General features: G+C 40.3%; 1 protein-coding gene across 1 annotated transcript in view; it reads right to left on the bottom strand.

Moving 5' to 3' along the window:
- The window catches only part of LOC121957710 (oxysterol-binding protein-related protein 10), an 82,577-nt gene extending 70,086 nt beyond the window's left edge, over positions 1 to 12,491 (bottom strand). Inside the window, exons 1-2 of the mRNA XM_042506451.1 lie at positions 11,788 to 12,491; positions 795 to 970 (exon numbers count right to left, since the gene is read on the bottom strand). Of these exons, the coding sequence (XP_042362385.1) occupies positions 795 to 970; positions 11,788 to 12,050 (439 nt within the window). The 5' untranslated portion in view covers positions 12,051 to 12,491. The remainder of the gene's footprint in view (positions 1 to 794; positions 971 to 11,787) is intronic.
- Between the last annotated feature and the right edge of the window lie 711 nt (positions 12,492 to 13,202).

The following is a 13,202-nucleotide window of genomic DNA, read 5'->3' as shown; positions in this document are numbered from 1 at the left end:
AATTAATTCCATTGGTTCCCCTCTTTGTCTGTCAGTGGGTTTTACCATTTCTAAACCAATGAAATGTATTTAAAAAGCTTGTGACTAAACCTATCTCCACTGGATCCTTTTAAAAACTGTTTTTCTAATTCCTGACAAATAGCAATTTTGGAGAGAGAAAGTTTGCGCCAGACAGCAGCGACGATAAAAATGATCTGATTATGATAAATGACAAAATGTGCATCTCATGCCTCCAAATATTTGTCTGATGTGAGAGACCAGCAGACACGCAAACACGCAAACGGAGACAGAGTTCTCCGAATCATTAGAAAAGAGCAGAGGGCGCTTCTGTGTCCAGAGTGAATATGGAGTTTCACATCATGCCTCTTGTCCTTCCAGAACTAAAATCTAAAAACTCAGCCAGCAAAAAGCAGTCTTCATCACGAAAGAATAATGAGATCTCTGTGTAATACAAGCTAATGAGAGCAGTGAAAGGAAATTAAAATAGTGAAGTTGCAGGCAGTTAAAAACCAAAACAACGAGCTAAAGGACACTACATGTGGTTATCTGACCCCTCAATCAACTTAAAAAAATTAATTAGAACATCTTACAGTGAAGCTGTAATTCTATCAATTGCTTTCCATAACCAGCTCTCCAGTACATTTACAAATACTGGACGGGAAAAGTTTATTCATAACATGCACACAGTATGTACACACTGCACTCCATGTGACCCCGATGTAAAACACACTCACTCCGCTCAGTGTTTGTACTTTGCCATATTCGGGCAGCGTGAGGCCAGCATGAGGTCATACCTCTGAGTTTGTACAGCTCCCCATTGACAGAGTTTACAACGAACATATGCGGAGCCTCGTCGCTCGGGGTCACCGAGGCACCGATCAGGGGCAGGGACCCGCGGGGCTTCTGGCTCTTCCCCTGCTCGTTGACAAAGTACTGCAGCTGTCCCAACTCTGGATCCAACACAAAGTACCTGCAAGGGAAGGAAAACAAAGACAGGGAGTTAAGAAAGTAATGGAGCAGAGAGAAAAAGGAATAGAAGAAGCAGTGTTATCATCATTTTGTTTTATGCTCTCATTATCGCAGCTTGTTTACTGGTTGAACTCTTTTTTTTTTTTTTATTCCTGCTGCACAAACTTCTTCAGAGTGTGTGCAAGAAGTGAGAAGGGCTATGAATGAGGGTCAGATGAGGTAAAAGAGAGACGCTGTAAAAACACACAGCAACCTTAAATTTCTCACCTCCCATGCAACAACGCCTGCAGGATATTATTTACCACAGCTCTCTTCACGCAAGATTCGTTAAAAATACCCCTCCGTGCACATTAAGGCCTGCTTTCACCAGTCGGCAGCTCAGTTCCAAATTACTCAAGGTAGCGATTAGCGCGGTCATCTCGAGCAGAAGCCACAGCTCGAGGCGTGGAAATTAAACCCCATATTTTTCCCCCTTTGTGATTAATGAATCACATTCAATCACAGCATAATTGAATCTCTGCTTCGCTCATCCACAGCTGGGAGATTCAAAGCCAGACAGACACATAAGAGACGTGGACACGTTTCATTTCCTGTGGCCGGAGAGGACTGTGTGTGACATTCAGAGAACCGGCCTGTCTGCTCCGCTCTGTTTCTGGTTCTGCGGTTCAACACAAGCCAGAGCAGCACTGGGTGGCTTTGGCTGACCTTTCCATGTTTGTGTGCAGCGTCCTGAGGTATCAGCAGTTGTCTTTGTGCTGTCTCTTGCTCCGCGTATCGCCCTCTTCTCCCTGAGATTTTCCATGTTCACAATCAATGTTCTCTTTCCATCCGTGATTACAGGAGCTGCAGTATTGATCAGGCTTTTACCAAGATCACAGCTCACGGCACTGGCACAGCTGTTGCTTTTTCGTCCTGAAGTCACAACAGGGCTGTGTGTGATGATTGAAGTCATCACCTGCCCACTCCAGAGTCCCACAGGTGTTGATTTTTGATAGGTGTCTCACAGATTTTAGATAAAGTTCACTTCAGTCTTTCGTGCTGTGGCTGCACACATACCACTTCCACTTCCTTTCAACTGCAATAATACATCAACAGACTTATTTGCACATGGTCAAAGTCAAACATATACATATACATTTATTTTCAATTTGCCTGCCAGATATTATCTTTAGTCCCTGAAAAAAATATAAGATAATTGTGACAAATGTGGATCACACTTTCCTAAATCCAAAAGTCTTCAAATTGTTTGTTTTGTTTGACAATCAGTCTGATTTTATAACTTTATACTGGTTATAATATCAAACAAATAAAAGCCGGAAATGTGCCCAAATGAAACTGAGTAATTTCTTAATTGTATTCTCTCAAAAAAAATAAAAGTGTCCAAATCCCCAAATTAAGAAAAACCTAATACCTACCCAACGAACAAATACTAAAAAAGTTGAATATTCAGTCCTTATACCAAACACAAACTAAGACAGTGGACATGGTCAACTTCATATGTGCCAAACATCAGCACGTTAGCTATGTCATGTACAGCGCCAAAAAGCTCCTAACATCACTGCAGACTGTTTGTCTTGTTCTCCATTTATCATTTAGTCATCAAATAAAACTGTCAGACAACTGAAAAGTGTCTTTCTCAAGTTCCCAGAGCCCAGGGTGACATCTTGAAATTGCTTGTTTTGTTCAACCTACATTGCAGAGCACAAATATATTAAATCTGCAGTTATATAAAACGGAGAAAAGCAGCAAATTTGTACATTTAAGATGCTTAAGCCAGTGAATGTTTGCTTGATTAAAGACCAGATTATTTACTAAATGATAATTCAGCTAATTGTTTCAACAAAAAATATCAAACAATTGTTATTTGTGATTAAAAACCACATCATGAATGGCTTCAGTCTCCAATTATGCAAACGATGAAAGGATAAAACTCTGAAACTGCATCCTTCGCATCAGGCATTTTCCCATGAACCCTCCAGAGTTCTCCTGAGAGGATGCAGTGAATACTGCTCTCTGAAAATTGATCCCCTCCTGCGGCCTTGCCCCCCTTACATCAGGAAAGCTGGTGATTTATGTCGACCACAGCCAACCGGGGAGTGATCTGCCTGCATCAGTTTTTATCCTGCCGTCTCTTTCACTCACACACACACACACACACGGTTACTGTATATGAAGTCTTATCCCTGTTCAGTCAGCAGAGTGGAGGCTTTTACTGGTGACCCCTCGAGGCGTGTCATGCCTTTGCAGCTAAACCACAATGCAGACCTTTAACATGATGGATGGAGCTGGATAACAAACCCTGGGCTTTACATTCAGCCTCTCGTGTCACAGCGGTGTTGATAATGTCCAACCCGCTGTAAGCTTTTCACCTTTGGAAGCACGATGCTGCAGCAAACTGGGCCAAATGAAAGATAATGATCGGACAACACCGACAGAACATTTGCAGCAGCGTTACTGCACTTGTTACACAACATATTATGATTTCAAAATCTTGGCTAGAGAAAGGTGCTTTTTCCTGCATGGAGAAACCTAAATTTAATGTCAGTTGCTTTCCTGACTTTTCATCAAAAACCACTAGGTCTGAAATAATATCACTCAAATAATCATGAATAGACATCTGTAAAAACAAAAAACTTTCCAATACTGATATTTTTTTCTCTTTTTTTGCTGATGTCATTCAAATAAATCGCCACAGTAACAATAACATCATTGTTAAAAGAGCTTAGTCAAGCACATCTATCCCCATCAACAGAAACACTGCCGTTTCCTAATACAGGAAACAGCCTGTCAGCAGAATTTGCATCTCCTCTCTGCTCTTTAGGCAGTTAATTCTTAAAAACGCTCAAAGGGAGCATCTGACCGGGAGGAAGGCAGTAAATCACCCGCATTATTGGCAGGAAATGTGAGTTATACTTGTTCAGTAATGAAATGTGTAGTGTTGTAGTGTCAGAGGGCTCATGTAAAGCCAATATTATCACATACTGTCATGGGAGTATATTAAAGCTGCAGCAAATGATTTTGGTGGCAGAAATGCTCCAAAACAAAGAAGATGCTCAACTTTTCACCAGCTGCTCATTTCACATGAGCTGTCAACATTTCTTTAACACTTTCAACATGACACAAGAGTGAATTAAATATTGCCAGACTGATCAGATCACTGGGTTCACTGTACACTTGAATTCACAACGGTCATCAAGGAGTAATTTAACACCCCCTTAAAATTATTTTGCTGACCATACAGTGGTTTCACTTCTAACCGCGATATACAGGTATAAGTTTAAGGAATATTAACACACAAAACATCTGTCTAAATGACAAAAAGGCATCACTTTAACAGACAAATTAGGACAGCGATTCCTAGGGGGCCTGACGAGAGAGAGTCAACCGGAAAATTAAGGTAAAAACTAGCCGAGTGAAATTTCTTGGTGCAGAGATTTTATTCTATATTACCACAAAAATATCACTAAAGTTGAGCCTGAAAGTTAATTTCAGCGACACATGTTGGTCTTTAGTTTAATTTGACTACTCTTCAGTTTACCACACCACGCACCAACTGGGTCTGGTGAGAGATGGAGGTGCTGCTCATTTGGCGACCACTGCTAGCAACACTGTCTCTATCCAACAATATGGTTGGATTCCCTCTCATCTTCGCCCAGGAGGACCAAAGGATAACTCTGTAGGCCGCTTAACTTTGAACCAAAACCCCCTTTAAGTTATCACTGTAAGCTTTGTTAGCACAGCTAGTAGTTTCAGCACAGCTAGCATTGCTAACATAGATAACAACGCTAAAGGGGTTTTGCAGCTCCAAAATGAAGCTGCTTACTCGCCCAGGTGACCTGGGGATGGGCACAATGTTTCCACAGCAACGCCATCCAGGACGGTCTCACCATCAGTAATCCCCTGCCAGCTAACTCCCATCGTCGAGTTTATGTTTCCCAGAATAGTTCAGTTAGCGGTAAATGGATGTCCAGCCATTGAAAGCAAAAATTAACCAAAAGTGACATCCCTGAATCCAGCCCTTGCAAACAGCAGTTGAAAAAGCCCAAGTAAGGCCCACTTACTCCTGTGCTATGGAGCTTTCAACCCTTTCACATGGTCTTCATAAGCAAACTGAGTTGGCTCAGATGTCAACGTGTCTGCCATGTTAAAAGTTCAATGTTTAAACATTTACGTTTCCATGGCAACTGAGCAAACGCCACATGATGATGAGAATAGTGTTGTGCAATTGAAAGCTCAGAACAAATGAGTAAGACGACCTTGAGTTGAGATGATTTTGTCAACTCCTGAAAAGAAACAATTATTTTGCACCATCCAACCACCATACAAAAAATTTTGAACCACCTCAAATAAAATTTAAAAAAATCTAAATTAGGGCCGCAAAAGAAAACCAAGTTTTTCTTCCTCTCCTCTGCCACAGAAACACCCACCAGAGCCGCATTACCCCGACTCACAGCTTTGATCAAAGAAACACACCAGCGCTCCTTTTCCAGTGAGCACATCTGCAAAGAAATGATTCATCCCTCTCGATGTACTCCCCGCCCTGCTGACCGCTTAGGAGGACATAAATTTAGAATCTACACATGTAGCAATCCTCTTAGATCCAAAATGGTACAGCGAGATATCAGGAAACGGAGACTGAGAGAGCTCTGAATGTTTAGCACTCTGTGATCTGCATGCAAATGTTGGAATACCTACATATGATGCACAAACACTCATCACGCTGAGGAGATGAAAACCTGATTATAAAGCAACCACAGAGCAATATCTCCTGCGTTATCACACACTAAGCATGAGCACTTGATCCTAATCAAACACACACACGTACACACACGCTTTAGGTCCTGCAGAGTACACTGATCTATGTTACGGTCACAAAAGCGCCAATGTGTGAATGTTATCTGACACGCGACCATCTTTGTATTTATAAAAGACCCAAGGCTCGACAGAGATATTATGCAATCAGCATACAACTTAAACATGTGTCAAGTGTGTGTATATAAAATGTGAGTGAAAGTGTGTGTTTGCCTAAAATCCTTTAAAAATGTTCTAAGTTCGTAATAATAAGCATTATTTGTTTATTTCCCTGGTTATCTCTGCCACGCAGGGTTCCTACAACTCAAATGAGGAAGGATTTAAGACTTTTTAAGACTTCTTTTAAGACAAACTTCACGACAACCAAAATTAAAGAAAAGTTAAAAAATAAAACGTCAGTCAGCTGCACCACCTTTTGGCTGTAACGATGTTTTATAACATCTGTTGCACAACGTTATACCACACCACGAGCATTTCAGAGTGAGAGTTTTTGGCTTTACTATTCTGTAGACGTGCAGATTTTGTGGATTTAGTCATTGATTCTTTGATATTAGTAGCGCAAGTTAGTATGCAGTAGAAAGTGCATATTTTTCTTAGCTTCTAGGAGCTTGTGAAATGCGTCTGCCAGAATTACAAAGACTGTGGCTGTGATAAGTCCAGGGGACCGCCTGGACAAGATCTGCTCTACTCTACTGAGTGCCCTTTTCTAGTTATTTATTGCTTTTATCTACATTGCAATTTAATTCATTCTTATAGACTATTTAGCTTAATTTTTAAAAATCTTTTTTTTTTTTTTTTTTTAAACTGAAATAAAAATAAAGTTGGATGAATTCTAAAAAAAATTACTTCTTGGTCCACCACTGCATCACTTTTAAAAAAAAAAAAAAATAGTATTGCCTACTGTCACACAAAGCTTTGAGAGATGATTTACTCATGTTGCACAGAATATAATCGACACTTCACACTACAATTCAAGCTGCAGTTAACTTGTTGAGCACAATGATCACCGTAAAAACCTTTGAACTATGAACGACAATCTATAAAAGGCAACAAAAGCAACAAACATGGAACGCACCATGTTAATGGGGGTCCTCACAAGTACATTATGTATGTGAGTTAAACAAAAAATGGCAACCTGGCACATTGTCTCCGACATGCAGGCGCGCGCACACACGCACACACACACACACACACACACACACACACACACACACACAGCACCTACACAACATAACAGCACTTCACACTGACACATGGCCACCCACACAGTGGCAGAATTAGCTCCACTCAGGTCTGCTGCCCACCACGACACCACCTGCCAAACACACACAATGTGTTTCTCCGCCTGATAAATACTGGAACGTGACGGACGACTGTAATTACTCCAACACAACCCGTCTCCAGCAGTACACTGCCTCTCCTCCTTCACATGTTGCTATAGATAAATGCAGAAGGCACTTAGAGATATTAACTCAACAGCCCAACCTGAGAATCCATCGTCTCCTCTTCCTCTAATGGATTAAGAAAAAAACTCCTAAAACAAGTTAAAACCAGCTGCAAAAAGCTTCTTTTCAAAAAAAAACTTCTTCACATTTCTGTACACCTCCAGGAAAAAGCTCATACATTTGTTAAAGTATCTTATGTGTTAGAAAAAGCACTCATGAGCACAGGGACGAATGGAAAACAGTGTTTTTTCACAATCTACAAACAAATGTAAAATGTAAAAGTTGAAGGATATAGAACCTGCTTTCAATACCTAACAGACTAACTTAATTATCTGGTTTGTTTACATCTACTTTTTCAAATGATTTTTTTTTTTTTGCTTTTATAATTTTTTTCAGTGGGAAGAGAAAGGAAATGACATACAGCAAAGGTAATAATCGAACCTGCGGCCACTGTGGCGAGGACACAGCCTTTGTACATGGGGAGGCTGCTACACCAGGTGAGCTCGTGGGCGGCACTCTTTTTTAAAGAGCCCATATTTCTTTTTATTAAGTTGAGAAACACAAAGTGCTTATTTTGCATTTGGAACTAAATTCTTTCAAAAACTACAACTACTTCAAAAACACACTCTATGCCCAACGCTACATTATACATTATGCGCTGATAAGAGGTTGTGTGGAAAATTTTGAATATTTACACAATTGAAATTTTTGATTGTGCCTTTCGTTCTTACAGATTATTGTAAACCTAAAGGAGACATCCGTATCTAAAACTTACTTTTATGACTCTGGAGTAAAACTGTGCTTTACTTCTAGTCTCAAAGACAACGGAAAATTCAAATAGTCTTGCAGAAAAATGACTACTGACCCAAAGCAGTTCCATTTACAGTATATTACCAGCTGTTGTGCAAATTACAGTTTTGGAAACAACATTACTGACAACGAGATGCAATCTCCTGTATATCTGAAATATACACTCATGGCCGTCATGCAACATTTTCCTCCAAATGGACTTTTTTTTCCACAAGAAAATGACTTTTTTCTGCTTTTCTGGACATGTCAGTGACATAACAGCCTCATACAACACAACTCCAGGAATCACCTCAGCGCACTTACAAAGGGATAACTCATTTTAATCTCAGGTACCAAATATACATCAGGCTTTGACTGATCACATCCTATCTAGGTGCTGCGTTTGAAACAACCCGAATGAAGAAAAATACGAGCAGTTATTTGTTAACCTTTTGGATTCCTTCAAAAGGAAGCTAAATTTTCCAGATGTTTTAGTCAGCACTCGCTCTCTGCGTCTACACACTCGAATCTCTCTGTGAAAGGTACACCTTCACCTTCAGGCACTTCAAATTTGAAACGGCACAGGTGCCATCACCCCAAAGAACAAACCGATCCTTTCATGTTCTTCCTGATAACAACTCAGCTTACATCCTGCTCATACTGCGATGTTTGTGTGCATATGTGCGCGTGCATTCAAGTGTTTGTAAGTGACAGAGAACAAATCCCACATGAACGACAAACACAATTTAGATTTCTTTTGATTGATATCGCCTCTCTGAGATGAACATGTATGTGTGATGAAGCCTATATGCAGGTATTATTCCTGTGGGTGCACATCAGGATGCAATTCAATGCATCATCTGCCCGTCAGTTTAATGGGAGAGCAGGGAGCAGCCATTCCTTCTCTCCACCTCCGCCTTCCTACCTCACCCCTCTTTCACATATAAACTGGCTTCCAGCCCAGATCACAGTCTAAGCTTCCCTCTTCCCTGCAGCACCGCTACAGCGACAATGAGACAGTTATTTTTGTGTGCATATTGTTAAAATAGAACTAATTTCACTCCCAAATCACACTACAGCTGCAGAACAGAAATCCTGCATAATTCATTTGCAGAAGTTGAGCAGCTTGCAGAAAATTCACAAGAAAAGTCTTTCTATTCCCCTAAAAGAAACTCAAACCACATCCAGATGTGTCGTGCAGCTCACAACAACAACAAGTGATCATATTTTCAAATTAAACACTTACTTACAGCTTCTCCTAGGAACTTTCTCAGTGTGTGAGTCGAGTGAATCGGACAGGCCAGGGAGTGAACCCATAAATGCTGCATGAAGTACAGAGTCACACAATAATGCACCGCTGTGATCTCCACAGTTGTTGCTAAGATATTCTGCACTTCATTATGAGAGCGGCTGCAGTGCTTCATCAGCAGCAGAATATCAGAAAACCACAGGACCCGAGCACAATGTCTGTTTAAAGCAATAAGATAAAGCAACAAGGTAATATGAGTAACATCTATCAGGCATTAGTGCCCATACAGTGAACACAGCATTTTGTAAATGTTTCGAGCCACCTAAACAATCCAATACAACAGCCCTACAATAAAGCCCATCTTTAAGAATATTATAACCAGAGCATCAAATATGAGTCGATTAGCTGATTAACAGAAAACCTATTTTGGTAAGTAATCATTTTAATTATTTTTGTGCAAAAATACTCTCAACTTTCAGCTGTTACTTAGTAGATGTCTACAAACTGTTTGATTGTCCTGCCTCTGTGAGGTGAATGGAAAAAATGCAAAGTGACCTTTCTTAATTAACAAATATTGTGTGGCAGGCCGCATATAGTTGACATAGTAGATGTCAAGTGTGTCTTGTGTTGGACATCTGCCGCTGTTTGCTGATATTTTATTGACCAATCAATCAAACAATCAATCAAGAAAAGCAATAATCTAATGAAAATATTCAAAAATAGCAGCGGTTACTGTGATGTATAATACTGAGACAGGTGTCTGTTTTGACCAATCCTATCACCGTACATGAGGTGACTTGGCATTAGAAAAGGCACAGCTGTAGGGCAGCATCCAACAATTCCCATTAGTGATCAGCTGAATATACTCTAGAGTTACTGCTTCATCATCATTCCCCAAATCTCCAGGCAGAGCTCTCCATATTCGTCATTTTGTCTGAGCAACAGTTCAAAAGCCAGAGATTTTTGGTTTGTTGTAGATGACTGAGAAAAGCAGGAAACATTGACATTTCAGGCGTGAAAAACAGGTTTTTGTCAGTACTAAGGTTACTCAAACAACTGACCAATAACCAAAACAGATGCTGTTTTAGCTCTAAATAAACGACACTAAACCTCACCAGAAAATACTGTAGAGTTGGATCATTACACTTCTAACACAATGTCAATCAGGACTCTTGCGTTAGATAAATTGGTATACCTGTAGTTACCAGTGTCTGTTAGCTGTAAACACTGTAAAATCTCACAAGTTTATTTTACTTTTGAAGTCTAGAAAACCGATTGCCTTGAAAAGTAAACACAACTATTCTTAAGTTACTTTTCCTTAGTATGTCCTTAAAATGTTGTTGTAGTTACTTCATTTTGTGAAGTCAACTTAAAAATAACAAGTGAAATTAACAAAATCAAATAATCAAAACAAATCCACCTCAAGCCTTATGAAAAAACAACTGTGAAGTATTCAGATTAAATCTTACGCTCTGACGTTGCTTAAGATTTCAACACAGTATTTTATCACAATAATTCTCCAGCAAGTTTCAACCAGCTTACAAAATAAATAAAAAATTCCATCAAACTGGTCTGTTACGCACATGCCTGCACCTCCTCCACATGCAAAATCCTTTTTGTCATGACACTAAATAAATAAAACTGTTCACTTAAGTCCGACCAATTTGGTTTAATTTAATTTCAAGATGCTATCACTTAGAGAGAACAAGTTCCTAGATATTTTAAAGCAAGATCAGCTTGTGATTTTACAGTGTAACAGCCAGTAAAGCAGCGGTGGAAGAAGTACCTTAGAAGCCATACTTGATTAAAAGTACAGCTATCTTACCTGAAAATGACAAGTTACAGTCGCCTCTTATAAAATATATTCCTCAAAAGTCTTAATGTATCTGATATTTACTGTACTTCAGTATCAAAAATAATGTTATCATATTAAATGTACTTAAGTATTAAAGGTAAAAGTACTAGTAAATCATGTCGGTAAAAAAGCAAACATTTTGAATTTTGAGAGTTATGAAGTTTATCTTTCTGCAGCGTAGCTACACCAACCTAAAAATGGAGCGTACAATACTCTTGAAGAAAGGCCTTTTTTGCAACTTAAAGTATTTAGAGGACAAAATGCAGTTTTCAGTCCCTCCCATTCCTTCATTCATCCCTCCATCTGTTACTTCCTTCCTTTTATTCCCTATTTTGTAGTAAGTGACTAAAATGCTTAGAGGTAATGTAGTGGAGTAAAGTGTAACTCAAGGTAAGTGATACTCCCAACAAATACCCAAGTACTGTGACAATGTATGATTACTTTGTTGCATTACACCACTGCAGTAAAGTAGTTTATCAGCAGGTCTGCAACGCATGAGTGCAGGGTTTGATATGAACCCCCTCACCCCTCCTCCTCCCCCTCACAGTGACGTGGTGGTAAAAGTGCAACGTGGACGGGGCAAATAACAACACGAAGCCATCTGACACCTGAACACAGAGTGAATCGTGCCCATCGCCCCTCTCTCTCTGCATCCGTGTGCTGCTTACCTGTTCTGCCAGCCTTGGATCAGGTTGGTGTATTTGCTCAGCACTCCTTCCAGCTGCCTCCTGCGCGGCTGCTGCTGCTGCAGATTCATGCTGTTTCCCAGCGCTGCTCCCCGGCTGCCTCCTGCTCCGGCCGGGCCGCCCAGGGAGCCAGAGCCGGGGCTGTGCGACCCGCTCCTCCCGGGCTTCCTCGTCGATGAGTTCCCGCGGTCCGATGAGTTGGTTTTGTTGGTCACGGGATGCGGACTGCAGAGCGTCTTGTCCATCCTGGCGACGGGACGGCGGAGAGCAGGAGGAGGAGGAGGAGGAGGAGGAAGAGAGGGGAGGAGGAGGGGACGGGGATGGACCAGAAGCAGCAGCAGCGGGGAAGATTTCAGCAGAGCATAAGTGGTAAACAGGACGATGTGCGTCTGCAGGACTAAAGCGGAGGCAGTGGGTATGCATTGACTGCGCTGTCCCGGTGGTTGAAGCGTCCCTCGGTGCGGGAGAAAGCGGACATATTCCCCGGTGGAGTTTGTTTGTATCCCGCTGTCTCCTCTGCAGTGCGCGGCCGTGTGGCTCTGTGGCTCTGTGGCTCTCCTCCGGCGTTTTCCTGGTAGGAAGGGGAGCAGAGCGCAGACACTCCCACTCCACTCTGGACCTGCCCCCGGATATTACAATGCAATCCTATTATACACATCATCAGACCAAAAAAAGTAACCCAAAAAAAAAAAAATGCTGCATATGCCAGCAGGGTAAGCCTCAGATGAGTCATACATAAGGCTTATACACATCAAGTCTTTCTTTAAGGAGGTACATTTTGGAAATGCTAGAAATATCAGAGTGCTGTTTACTGCATTTATATTTATATATTTCTAGTAATTAATAAACTGGTCTAAACTGCGGTATTATTAACATATTAATGAAAGTTAAAATCACATTTGTTAGGAGATCTCACACTTGATGATGGTTTATTTTATATATATTTTATTTGACGTAAAGATTTTTTCCTCCACTCTTAGTCTTGAATGCAGTCTTCCTATATAGCAAATAAACATTAATAAAATAATTAAAATCAGAAATGCTATCTCAATCCTATTTTCTCAAGAGACCTCACGCTTGATTTTTACTTGATCATTACTACAAAGAGTCATTTACTGTCTTAATTTTGGATGATGGTTTATTCTAGTATTTTTTGTCAGAGAATAAAAACAAAAATATGGATTATGATCATTATTATTTTTTTTATTGTCATTACTAGATTTTACTATGACTCAAAATAAAGTGCAGAGGATTTTTATGATTTTTTTTCTGCCCTTGGTCTTACCTGCAGTCTTCCTATCTAGCAAATAAACAATATTTTAAATATTAAATATATTTAACTACTTAAAAAATACAAAATGCTAAGATGTCTAAATGCCAGTTTTTCAAGAGACCTC

This window comes from Plectropomus leopardus, chromosome 18, assembly GCF_008729295.1.
Source record: "Plectropomus leopardus isolate mb chromosome 18, YSFRI_Pleo_2.0, whole genome shotgun sequence".
Lineage (NCBI taxonomy): Eukaryota > Metazoa > Chordata > Actinopteri > Perciformes > Serranidae > Plectropomus > Plectropomus leopardus.
This window is presented reverse-complemented; position numbering and strand designations above follow the sequence as displayed.